Raw genomic sequence first — 13,932 nt, 5'->3', positions numbered from 1 at the left:
GCAGGTGTAACATGTTTACGCAGGTGTAACATGTTTACGCAGGTGCATGTTTTGAAATCTACAAGAGTAGTTTGTAGCCTCGTCTGGCCAGTGATTTCTCCAGCAGACAGTCATGAGGAGAAGCCCGACAGTAGAGGAAGCGCTAGCTGCAATTCTGCAGTCCTGTAAAGAGTGAGGATGAGGAAGATGTTCCTAGCAGTGAAGTTTCCTTGGAGGGCCAGGAGGAATCAGAGGAGGAATTCCTGCCAGTTACAGAGGGACCTTGCCAAATGCTGATCTTAGAATCTTTTTTTTTTTTTTATCGTGCATATTTGTGTTTTTCCCAATAGAAAAAAAATGATGGTTTTCTATGACAACAAATTATATAAAAATGTAAAAAACATGAAGGAAAAAAAAATCAAAAACTTTATATTTAACATTAGGTCTGAAGTTGTTGAAAAGATATGATGCAGAGGAAGTAAAAAAATATATAGATGACATTTTGGGTAAAAGCTGTAAGATTTTTAAATAAACTGAATAATAATGCATCCAAAATCAATGTTATCAATTACTGACCTGATCAAAGAAGTGATAATCTCATGCCAACATTCCACTTTGCACCTCATCTTTGGAAAATATGACATTTTATGTGTTTTTCCCATAAAAATAAAAATAAATCACAGGTTTATATGACAAAAAAATGTAACAAATATGGAAAAATAATATTAATAAACTTTAGGTTACAGTTAGGTCTGAAGTTGTTGAAAAGATTAGATGCAGTGGAAGTTAAAAAAAACATATGCATTACATTTTTATTGGACTTTTTTTTGTAAGCGGGCCTTTATTGGGCCTAAAGGTGTTAAGTGTGTAGTAATTTTAAGGTGGACTGGGGTTAAAGGTGAACTGAGCGCATCCTGCGAGCTCAGAGATGATTACTATCATCGAGGGGAGAAAAGAGAATGTAGGTGGAGGAGGACAGGAAAAGATGAGTGATGGTGCTGAAGGTACGTCTTCTACACAGGCATTAAAGTCTAATCCACACCCCCACCTTGTGTTGGAGAGAACCACACAGGGCCGGCTGAACGCACACGGCCGGAAAGGGGCTTCTTACACAACATCATAGATCTGCAGGTGCCCTTACCTGGCTGTGAGACGCGTATCCATGGTAACCAAGGGTCAAAGGATCATTGTTCTGAAAGAGAGGAGATGTTTTATGTTAACGACAGACTGGAGGCTAATAATATAACGGTAATTGCCTGTGTGTGCGGTAATTAGTCTGTGCTTTTAGCAAAATAGTTCATGCGTCAAAGGACAGATTACAGATTTTTTGTTAAACCCAAATAAAATAATCACAGGACGAACATCTACAACTGGTTGACGTTTGGAGTCAACCCAATTCAAGACGGAAGCTGCAGCTAATCAACCTTAGAACACACAAACATCTATTAAACTTACTTATTTTTTAGCTAACATTAGTTGTGGTGGTAGCTGGGAATCATTCATAACACATAATCTGAGCACAAACTAATCTATGCTTTAAACTTCACCTGCTGGAGTCGGCTCCATTAGCAAAATAGTGCTGCCTCAAACAGTATGTGATTACATTAATCTGTCAGTCGTTTTAGTCCGTTCTTATTTTTATGAACTCATTTGGTAATGCTCTAAAAGCTGAAATGGCTTTTTTCCACATTTCTTTTATGCATCAGCGGAGCTCCAAGTCGGATCTGTCTGAGATCCGGTTTCACTTCCAAACGAGCATGTTGATATAAAAACAGTCTGAGGTGCAAAATATCGGAGTACTTCAAGCTAGCCGATGATAAAAGGATGCTTTATACATCCTGGAAGGTTTCTATAGCCTCTTTCCCATTGAGAAGTGTGACTCCACTCTCGTCTCAACAGTTCTGCTCAGGTGGAGGTGATCTGCCGGTGTGAATTTCCCCGCTCTGTGGACGGGATCGTCAATGTAAAGTGAGCGGTATCGTAACCAGCACTGCTTATAAGTCCGGGTGTAGCCATGCTGTGCTATCATCTCCATCATCTCTCTGTAAATGAGCTCATTTCTTGTGGCACCATCAAGCTCGCGCTGAATCCCAACATCGGCCAATAAAGCTAGGAAGGTCTGTACCTCACAATTGGTTCACGGCACTATTTTTGGAGCTTCTATACCTGAAACTAGTAAAAACAACCCACACTCAACACGATCAGAGAGGAAATGGAGGTTCAGATGTAGTTTGCAGGTTTGCCGGGTGGTTCAATCAGTGAATAGCTCTGCTGGCCAATCAACGGCTGATGTCTGCTTATGTCAAAATCATCACCAAGGAGCAGTTTGCTTGGAATTACGAACAAGGAGGTTCCATAAACCAGGCCGAGTGGGGGTGGGTACCGGCAGCAGCCAAGCCCTTAACTGGTGCGGTGTGGGGCGGAACTGATGAGAGTTGAGACGGTGGAAAAGCGTCATGTACAACATCAGCTCTGCACAGACAGAAGCGCTGTGAGGAGAGAGATGAAACCCAAAACCTCTGGAAGATTTTAAGGATGCTAAATGGACATTATTAAGTTAGACAGGTCGCCTGGCTGCTGCATTTCCCAGAGAATAAATGTTTGAGGAAACATTTTGACCAGAATCTGAGCTTGTGTTCGGAACACAGTCGGCGTTGTGTTGAGCTTTGGTCCCCAACGTAGATCCGGTTCTCCACCGGCTTCGTTTTGTTTTCCTATAAATTTCTGTTTTAAGCAAGGGTATTTACATTGAATGCTCAAAGATAAAATCCAGATTTCTTTTTGGTCCATTGTAGCAGAACAATCAATCTCAAGTCTCAACATGGACAGTTCTGACTCGTCCTTCCCTTCTTCAGGGGTCGCCACAGCGAGCAAACTCACATCAAGACTCGGTGATAGTTTATACACCGGATGTCCTTAATGACACAACCACAGACCACCGAGCTACCACAGCCCTCTGAGTGGAGCAGAGAGCTGCCATCTAGGGCACCCAGGGGAGCAGATGGTGAGGGTCAAGGGACTTGCTCAAGGGCCCAGAGTGGGGCAAATGAAGGAGGAAGCAGATGTGGGTGGTTCATCTTTCCCGCCCAAATTTTGATGCAAAGATCAGGGGATCCAAACCGCCGACACTTCCGATGACGATCACAGGCTCACCTTTTCTAACCTCTGTGCCACCACTCTCCCTGCTAGCTGTGTTAATAGTTAAATGACTAAAATTTAAATAAAAAAACTATCCATCAATAAACATGACTATGAGTAAAAGAACGTTTACAATAGTTCCAGTCTTCATTAATACATTATAGTGTTGTTTTTAATGGTTTCCCTCCTTTTTATGTAAAACTACGTAACTGAATTTAATAAATAAATAAACTATTTCTCACCAGTTTGCTGCAGTTCTTACAAATGTTGTCCTTAACACAGGCTGAAAATACAGACTTTACTTTTAAAGACATAAATAATCAAAAATTAGTTGTAATTATTTGTCGTAAAGAGCTGGAACTTTAAACTTACATTTTGTTTATGTTTTATTTTGTGGAAAACAAAAACATAAAAAAAACAAAATTAACCTAAATAAATTATTGAAGATAATCTTTAAAGAAAAGCGATTTGTTTGAAACAGAAAATAATAATGACATGTACGTCTATAAGTCATTACTTTTTAAAATTGACCTGAGTCAAGATGGCTGCCACAACTGTACAACTCTAGCCAACACAAAACAACTCAGTTTTATAGATGAGCTAAAGTTTGGTGTGGCAGGAGCTGAGTCGTTTACTACAGACACATCATGGATAATGGTTTTCCAAGGTTCGACTAAAATGTCTAAAACATCATAAATTCGTTATGTTTCAACATAAAATGTTCTTAATCAAAAACTCTGGCATGACACGTAGCGGGCGACATGCCTTTCTTCAGGCAATGCTAGGCCTTTAGCTGTTTTGCTCGGTCTGCTCCCATTTTGTTGTGACTCTATATCGGACTTTACAGTTAGGTGGCGTTTTTGACTGCTAATCAAATTAAGTCCACCGACAACACACACACACACTCCTCCTATCTCCCGAGTCAGCCTCCTCTGGAGTTTTCCGCCCAGTGGGTCTTTTGTCTGCTCGTAAAGGCGTGATAGCGAGGGGCGAGTGAGCGATGGATGGAAGACGGGGAGAGAAAGAGCGAGTGTCAGCGCAGCTCTTAAATCATAAATAGGTCACGAGTGTCAGAAAGCACCGAGCCCACTGGTGCGAAACGCAATCACAAGCCCTGATGCAATCTCTGCTCCGGTCCTCTCCGTGTTCTGGCTGTGGAAAGCAAAGACATCCAACATCTGCTGTCTGTTTTATTAAAGGCCCAGAGGTCCTTTAAGAAATGCATATCGCTCGCCACTTTCACGTCATAATAAAAAATTCAGTGAAAAAAAATGTTATGCACAATTTCATGCAATATGGTGATATCTTCTACGAGTTATTAGCGACTTGCGTATGTGTTGTGAATGACTCTCAGCTACTACCAAATCAAATTTTACCTCACTTTCCATAAAACTGGATGAGTTGTAGCTGGTTTTGCCATGGATAGTTTTGATTGGCTGTGACGGCCATCTTTAATTGAGCTGACTACAAGAGCTACTCTGCTTAAGGTGAAAATCCAAGGATTACAAGGATTATTGAGCATGGACTTTGTTGTTAACCAAGGATTACTTTCTGAGAGTTTCATTGAAGTTTGTGCAGGATTTCTTGAGAAGTTTTGCTAACAGACAAGCAGGGCTTACCCTAACAGTTATTGTCAACATTTTAGGCAAAGATGTTCAGCAATAAGTAGCAATTGACGTTTGTATCGGGGATAACTCTCAGCTACTACCACACCAAACCTTAGCTCAATCTCTGTAGAATTCACTGAGATCTAGTCTTTTTTGTGATAAGTTTGATCAGTTGTGGCGGCCATCTTGAATTGGGCTGACTTCAAAATACAATCCCATGTAGAAGTCCGCCCAGCAACAGTTGTCTAAAAGTTTCAGTGAAATATGCCTTGTGGTTTACGAGATATTTTGCTAACAGAGAGTTGACTTAAACAACCCGCTCAGTTGGAGAAAGACTCTCAATCATCATCTCAACAAATCTGACGTCAACGTGTGCAAAATGAGCTGAGTCATGGCTATGTTGTGTTTTCTAAAGTCATTGTCTGTTGCAGCCATCTTGAATGGGGCTGACTTTAAAAATCCAGTTTTAGGTGTTCATCCCCAGATTACTTTAAAGATTAAAGTCCAGCCAGCTGTTCAGGAGATATTTTGCTAATTATTGCTTCACCTTCAGGTGATATGTAGCGAACAGGAATCTTCTTGCTCCCAAAAATAATTTGAAACCAACATTTTTTTGGTATTTGAGACACCATATTGTCCTTTTATGTAAATACGCATGCACACACGCACATATACACACACAACCTTTTCACGGTCTTCACATTCTGAGGGGGGGGGGGGGGGGGTGTAACAGATTTGGCTGTTCCATGTCTTCATATCAGCAGATTAGAAAACGAGCTCAGACCCCGCTCTCTCCCCTCTGATCTTCCAAAGTCCCTCGTCTGCGCCGTCCCTGGAGGGGGGTCCACTTTGCTCTGCGCGCTTCGCAGCTCGAGTTCGCCTGATTAGTACTGGAGCCATGTCACTCTGGACCCCACGAGGCTATTTCACTAAAACCGAGCACAACGTATCCGAACGTTAGAGGCAAATATAAAAGAAAAGAGGGCGAGGGGGGAGAAAGGAGCGCCTCGTGATTGAAAAATATGTCTTGCGAGAGTCTACCTCTGAGCCAAAAATGTACTTAGTGAACTGACTCGGGGAGGGAGACGCTCTAAATAATGAATCACCTCTTAGAGGCTTGAATAACATGAATAAAGTATAAACCTGCGTTTGCAGCGAAGGCAAACTCCTCACGCAACACACTGCAGGTATGAGGAAGCTAAACTCCAGACAAACTCAGGCCTAGACGTCCCTGAAGGAGTGCACGTCGCCCGCCGCCACCATGCACGCCAAACTAAAAGGACTAAAACGAGCTTACGTTGAGAAATGAGAGTTGCAACTAATAATTGGTAAAATGTTGAGAAATCATTTGTAGATGCACATTTGGGGATTGTTATCTAGAAGTTTCAATAAAGTTAGTCCAGTGGTTTATGAGATATTTTGCTAACAGAGAAAGGGGAGTGGCTACAAGTTGTGCCAACGTTTTAGGCAAAGATCCGTTACTCTCAGAGTTTGTGTTGGGGTGAGCTTCAGCTACAACCATACCAATTATAGCTCAAAATCTCTCACATTACCAGAGTTTAGGGCTGGACAATAATTCGATATCGATATATATATCACGATATATTTTTATTCAATAACGGTGATATGAGTTATAAGCACATGTTCGATATTTCGATATACATTACAGCCTTTCACGGACATTTCTTTTTCTGTTCGGGTTGAAGCAGCCGCTTAAGTTTCAACCTGAACGGAAAAAGCTGCGACACAACTACGTAAGTGCGTGGCGACGCACAGCTCGAGTCCAGAAGGAGTCAGCTGTAGCAGGCTAGGCTCATCTCCAACGCGCGGTAAGTTTTCGCTTCAAAATGAGTGCCCATGACCGTCAGAATGTGACTGAACGAGCTTTCACAAGCGAAGAGAAAGCAGACGACATAAGTGATGAGAGAAATGACTAATTTGGCGGTGTGGAAGTGGTTCAGCTATCTAAGATCCAAATGTGCCGGAGAGTCGTTCCAACTAGCGGTGGGAACACATCTGACTCGTTCCACTTGATAGAAGATGAGTCAGAAGATGAAGCACAATAAAGTTTGAGACAACGTGTCCCTGAAACATCACCCCCAGCTGTTTCAAAAGAGAAACACATGCAGCAAACATCTGGTTATGTTGTTGTAGTTAAAACTATTATTGACAAAGTTGAGAGCTTTTTGTTCATTTGACGGTGATTTCAAATTTCTTCGAAGGCTAAATACAAATAAAAGGTGAACGTTTATGTATTTGTACGGTTTATACAGTTTTTATGAGACTTTTATATTGTTTATGTCGATATCGAATTATATCGTTGTCGACTGAAATTAAGAAATATATCGTGATAAAAGTTTTGGCCATATCGTCCAGCCCTACCCAAGTTATAGCCATTTCTGTGTTTTCTAAGGTTGATTGGTTGTGGTAGCCATCTTGAATAGAGTTAAGTTCATAAGTTAATCAGTTGTACATGTACATGTCAGCCCACCCATTACTTCCTGAAAGTTTAATTAAAAGTTGTTGAGTGATTAACAAGATATTTTGCTGACAGTCAAATCTCAGTCGATCACAAAGCTGGAAACCTAAATCTCATGTGATCAATTGGTCCCTGAAGTACGTGTTAGGAATCAGCTTTAGCTACTACCTAAGGTTACTTAGCTGTGGCGGCCATCTTGGCTTAGGTTTCACAAAAAGGCATTCAGTGATAAAACGTACATTTAATGATTACTTTCTGAGTGTTTCATTCAAATCCGTCCCAGTAGTTCATGATTTTTTTGGCTAACAGTGCAAACAAACACAGATATGGACAAAAACGTAGTTGCTCCACCTTCAACTTGAGGTGATTACAGAGATTTATGGACGTGTACGCAGCGTTGAAGTGAAAAGGGCCGAGGGGTGGGGTAACATCTGGAATTCATATGTGCAAAGAGACTGACTCAAGAGCCGGAACACAAGAAACGAGCAGCACTGAGTTTAAAAAAAAGAAAAGGAGGGAGCAAAAACAATGACTCATACATGAGTGGAGTCATGCGCTTAATTTCTTTAAGGAACTGCAGGGGGGTGGGGTCTGAGTGTGTCTCACGCTCCATGCTACACTTATTCACACCGCCCATTAGAAATAAAATGATTCTGCTCCTGTTGTCGCCTGCCACTGGAGAGACGCACAGCAATAATGGTTTTGCTCCTGTATGCGTTTGTCTGTTAGCAAAATATTTCATGGACCAGTGGACAGATTTTAATGAAGCTCCCAGGAAGTAATCAGTGGATATACATCTACAGCTAATGAACATTTGGTGTCAACACAGCTCAAGATGTGTGCAGCACATAATCAATTTTCCAAAACACGAAACGGGCTAAAACGGAGTGCATTTTGCAGATGTTGAGCCGACACTTGGAGTGGTAGTAGCTGAGAGTCACTGAGTGAGCGCCAACTGATTATGTGAAATGCATGAGATTGTGCACGATGTTTGTCAAGGCTTCAAAAACAACACCGTCATTTCTCAACAAAAAATAATTTTAGCCTAAAACGATGCTGCTGAGGAGGCAGGAGATTTGCGTCGCTTTAGGGAATGTTGGGTCTTTAATGTTTTTAGCTTTTAGTCCTGGTTGGTGACGAAGCGCAGCTGATTCTTCTACAAGGGGATGGAGCCAGGTTTAGGAGCGGGGTCCATGGGTGGGCTGGAACAGGCGAGGAGAAACTGAAGGGAAACACTGAGCCATCAGGAGAAAGTAATGAAGTGACCCCCCCCCCCCCCCCCAGAATAACAGATGGCAGCGAGGGAAGGAGGAGACAGGAGCAGCTTGAGCTCATCTCCTGAACTCATGAACCCGACTCCTCTCTGAACGCTGCAGGTTGTAGCAGGTGAGTTCGTTAGATTTGGTCACAGGATTCATGTCTCTTCCCATACTGCCTGGGGACACGAGCCGTCCTCGTGTCCTACAAGCCGTCCACATGTCCTGGGAGCCATCCCACTGCCAACACTCAGGAGGACGTGAGTCCACTGCTTCCACAGAACACTTATGTGTTAATCCCCCGGACTGTCAGCCGAACGTCTGAGGTTAGTTTTCCCTCAGCATGCCTCACATTCCCCCGACTTTTCACAGCAAACCTACATGTGCTTCGTCAAGGGGACGTGGGCCAGAGTCAGAGTGGATTCAGAAGCTGGGCTTGACAGCCCTGGAGTCAAAATAATCACGGAGCGGCTTCGGCTGCTAAATCACACGCTACCCAACAAACCCACGGCCCACTGCGCTCATCCAGAGACGTTTCTTCTTCCCGCCAGTTTATTTCCTAATGTTTGCTCGTAATCATTTGCTCCACAACATAATTACCCTCAGTGATTGCTGTGGAGCGTTGCTCCTCTGCAACATCATTTATGTGAAACTAGAAACTGATATGGACTCCTGGGATGTTGGTGCCTGCATTAGGAAGAACGATACGCCCAGTGATCTTTAAAAAAACAAAAAACTTTAGCAGCAATTTGATAAATCAAGTGGTTGGTAAGCTGCGTCTAGAGGATTGTCATTAACATGCAAGGATCAGTGGCTGTGGGAGCACGAGCAGCCTGTTTGAGTCAACAAACAACAACAAAAGCACCCCATATTATAAATTATATTTATGTTACAGCTTATAGATTTCCATTTCTTCCCCCCAAAATGCACAATGTTCCCTCTGTGAGTGTTTTAAATTCAAAAAATGTCCAATACAAAAACAACTAGACTTTATGTGTAACAGAAGATGATTCGCTCCTCATCCGAGGAGCTGTTGTTTTTAAGTTTTTTGAATTTATCATGTCCTGGATGACTGAGAATCTTCACCAGCATAGTGTGTTTTAAGTTTGTAGTTTATTCTAAAAATCAACAATAACAACAGAAACGAGGTTTTGGCTAACTGGATGTGTTAAGCTTACTTATATTTGGAAACCTACTGTGACATAGGTACATGAGCTGAAATCTTTATAATACTACATAATAAAAAATATAGTATAGTAGTCCCTCGCTACTTTGCGGTTCGTTTATTGCACTCACTCGATCATGGTTTTTCAGAATAAGACTGGACATGACGCACGATTGGCTGACTGATGGATGAGCCACACAATCGGCATGGATTTTTATTTAAAATAATTTTTTTAGCACCTCCTGCACCTTTGTGCAGCCCACACTGCAGGATAAACTTCCCGCTGCAGCTGATCAGCTGTTCTCTGTGCAGAGCGGAGAAGTGGGCGTGGCCAAGAGCGCTTGCAAGTGGCAACGAGCAGAGGAGGCAGAGAGCTGAAATCATGACATTGTGTGCTCTTTTTGAGCTTTTAGAGTTTAGAAACATTGTTTAGAATATTGCAAGAGTGTGGGAAGGGTTTTAAAACACCACAATATATATATATTTATATATATATATATATAATAAAAATAAATTACTACTTACTACTTGTACTACTATTCCTACTATGAAATAAAGGTGCAGCCTCAGCACTTTCAGTAAATAAACGACCTGTGCTCGGCACACATACTTTTTGGTGGCAATACAGAGGTTTGGTTGAAAAAACAGCAACAAACTAAAACTGTGCCAGGTAAAAGTGTTTAATATTAGGGGGCTGTGGCTGAGTGGTTAGCGCAGTCGTCCTCCAATGAGAGAGTCGGGAGTTCGATTCCACCAGCAGTCACATGCTGAAGTGTCCCTGAACAAGACACTGAACCCATCATCACCTCTGATGTGTGTCCCATCAGTGCATGAATGTGATCTAAAGCAACGATTAGTCTCTTTAGAATGATTTGTTCAATTAGCTTTGTAGAGATCTACAGTGATGTATGAATGGGTAAATGAGGACACAGATTGTAGTGTAAAGCGCTTTGAGTATCTTGAAATAAGACAGAAAGGCACTATATAAGTACAGTCCATTTACCATTTACCTTTTCACGCTTCCGCGTTTTAAAGCGGATGTGGTGTTCAACAACTTCTGGTGGCTTTAGCGTTAGCATTACAGTGAGGAAAATGGCTGAGTCTCGTCGCGGTTTCTTTTGTTCAGTTCCTGGTTGTTCTTGTGGGGCAAGAAAACAACCGTATCTGTCCTACCATGCTTTTCACAATGTACCCAGACCAAAAGAGGCAGTGGATACAAGCGATCAGAAGAGATGAGGGTCCCAACTTCTGCATAAAGCAGGGAGCGCTTGTATGTAGCCTGCATTTCACTCAGGAGGATTTTGTCTGCGGACCCACCACCAGCTGCTTTAAAGGTTGAGTTGTTTCTTTCTCTTCACCTGGAATAATTTCACTGCACCAGCTAAGAGGGAGTCTGTTCTTAGAGAGCTCAGAAACAGCAGCTTGTCCTCTCACAGAAAGCTAGCCAGGCTGAAGCTGCTGCTGGAGTCCACGTGAAGCTCACTTCACCTGGTGGCACATCCACCCACAGGGAAATATCACATTAAGATGGTACATTATAAACTTGTCACGTAAGTCATGGAGAGATCAATTTACATGCACTGACTCACAAAATGTATTGATCTTCACGGAAATAATGTCAATAATAATAATAATAATGTCAATAAGCTCAATAATTGAAACGATCTTGCTAATTGTATTTTATTTTATGGTTTTACAGGTGCACTCCCAGCTGTCCTCATTCTGCTCAGCCCTGTGTTGGTGGACTCTCACTCCTGCTTGAGTCACCATGATTAGTCAGTGTCTTACCTGAGAGAAGATTGGCTGACTTAACTAAAGGCTGGAGCCATTTTAACTAATTTTATATGTGAATGTGAGGCCCATGTTTGTTTGTTTTGTAATTCTTAAATATTATTCATATTTATTTTTGTTTACTTAATTTAATATTTATATTCCAGGTTGAAGGTGCCAGTCCAGTCTCGTGTAGGTTCTGTTCCACTCGTGTCTCGTGCATCACAGCTTGTGGGTGAATTTCTGCTCATGTTACCTTGAACCATCCTTTAGTCTTTTAGTTGACTGGACACTGGAAAGCCTCAGTCTTGGCTGAATATTTATTTTAAGAATCATTGTTGCCTCCACTAGAATAGGTTTTTAACTTAGTGTTAATAAAATGTATATTGTATCTTGGAACAGTCTCCTGCTTACTTGTAAACAAACCCAAGTGTCTTTTCTGTGTATAAATTATGTCCTTGGATGAAAGTCCTGAGGTCGTGTTGCAGTAAGTTTATAAAATAAAACTAACATCCATACCCAAGCTTGTTACATATTGTTCTAGTGTTATGTAATTAGTTATTTAAAGGTTTTGAATTATTTTAAACATTCTTCAATTAAAACACATTTGAGCAGCATACTGTACTGTTATTTTATTTAATTTGTGGATTGATTCAGTTGTATTGAAAGGAAAGCAAGTGTAATTTACAATATCTAGTAAAAACAAAAAGCCCTTAACTATTTAACGTGTTAACTGTAGACTATAAATTGATAGTGGATTATAGATATTTTTCCCAAATTATGCAATTTCATTTTAAAGAAATTGGCACCTTTATGTATTTTTCATGAGTAACAACTATTTACAGTATTTACAGTGATTCACAGCTTGAGACTGAATATAAAAAATATGAAGGAACAAAAGTGTGATTTGTACATTTTATGATTCTTACTGCGTTGATATAAACACATGGATGAAGGTGTTGAAGTAAAACATGTCAGCAGACTCCACACTTCTTCTGCAACATGGAAACAGCTCGCAGTAAGCCTTGGTTGTAGAAGCTGTACCCCTGCAGAACATCTGGACTGCTCCCTGGTTCTGGCCTCTGAGAAGACGTTTCCAGTGACACGTGCAGCGACTGAAGATGTGAAGTGTGGACACAAAACAAGTTGGGAAGACTGCAACCTTAGAGGAAGAGCAGGGAAGTGTGGTGCAGAATGATGCTACTGCAGGACTTCTCAGGTGGGCCCTGGTAAAACATCTGTGAGCCCTGTGGCACAGGACCAAACCTGGATACCAGCGCCAAAGTTAGGACGAGCGTTAAGTGGTTGGGACTCCAGCTGACGTAGTTTTTCTCCTGCCGTCACCCAGTGAGATCTAAAATGGATAACTGTTTTTAGCACATGCATATAATACTTGTTATAACATATTTAGCTTTAAACAAGTAATAGATTCTAGTTTGAAGAGGAGTTGAAACGTCAGCAGAACAAAACAGACTATGCTGCTACCACAAACAGTAACCACTGAGCAGGAAGATGCTACTGTAGCTCTCAGTACAGAAGTTGTCCATCATATGTCAAAGTTCCTCAGCTGTCATAAAGTATCTAGCTCTGACAACTACCTGTCCCTAGACAATATTTGACCTGTAGTTGTGCAGAAGTAAAGTACAGTTTGAACATCAAGCATCATAGCATCTCATAACTAACATCTAGTACGTTTTCTTTTACAAACTGTAATGCAAACATATATCAGAATGTTAAAATATCAGTTAAAAGTTTATACCACGTCTGTCTCAAATACATCAAATAATTTAGCACACTAAATTAGGCTTTATTACGATGTTTATGTACTTCCTATGTTGAGGCTAACGGTTAGCTAGCTAAGCTACGTCTTTTCTTACCTTGACAGCTGTGGATATATTCTTCATGGAAGAACTTTTATCCTTTCTCAAGTTTACTGGTTCATAAATTCACCGCTGCGATTTCCTCCACATCAGCGAAAGAAAAGCCTGGCACTTGCATAGACTCGCGAAAGCCGGAAGTGACCCAGCACCATGAGACGCTACTTCCGGTTGTCGTGAAAAAGGTCTATTGTAGGGGAAACACGGGCACAGATGTCACAGCTGATACTATGTGACAGAACCGAACTTCAAAAATGACTAGACTTTCTCTTTAAATGGAAACTGCTCTGCGTAGCTTAAAAATTTATGTTGCTGGTTACCCTGTGACGGACTGGAGACTTGTCCAGGTGTCCCTGTGATGCACTGGAGACCTGTCCAGGTGTCCCTGTGATGCACTGAGACCTGTCCATGTGACCCTGTGATGCACTGACACCTGTCCATGTGTCCCTGTGATGCACTGAGACCTGTCCATGTGTCCCTGTGATGCACTGGAGACCTGTTCATGTGTCCCTGTGATGCACTGGAGACCGGTCCAGGTGTGCCTGTGACGCACTGAGACTTGTCCATGTGTCCCTGTGATGCACTGGAGACCTGTCCAGGTGTGCCTGTGATGCACTGAGACTTGTCCATGTGTCCCTGTGATGCACTGGAGACCTGTCCA

General features: G+C 41.7%; 1 protein-coding gene across 1 annotated transcript in view; it reads right to left on the bottom strand.

Moving 5' to 3' along the window:
* Nucleotides 1-13,932, bottom strand: part of LOC119430789 (RNA binding protein fox-1 homolog 2) — a 128,251-nt gene that overhangs the window by 104,442 nt on the left and 9,877 nt on the right. Inside the window, exon 2 of the mRNA XM_037698263.1 lies at nucleotides 1,121-1,171. Within this exon, the coding sequence (XP_037554191.1) occupies nucleotides 1,121-1,171 (51 nt within the window). The remainder of the gene's footprint in view (nucleotides 1-1,120; nucleotides 1,172-13,932) is intronic.

The sequence above is a fragment of the Nematolebias whitei genome, chromosome 3 (assembly GCF_014905685.2).
Source record: "Nematolebias whitei isolate Nwh7 chromosome 3, NemWhi1, whole genome shotgun sequence".
Lineage (NCBI taxonomy): Eukaryota > Metazoa > Chordata > Actinopteri > Cyprinodontiformes > Rivulidae > Nematolebias > Nematolebias whitei.
Note: the sequence above shows the minus strand (reverse complement) of the source record. Positions and strands in the feature narration are given on the sequence as shown.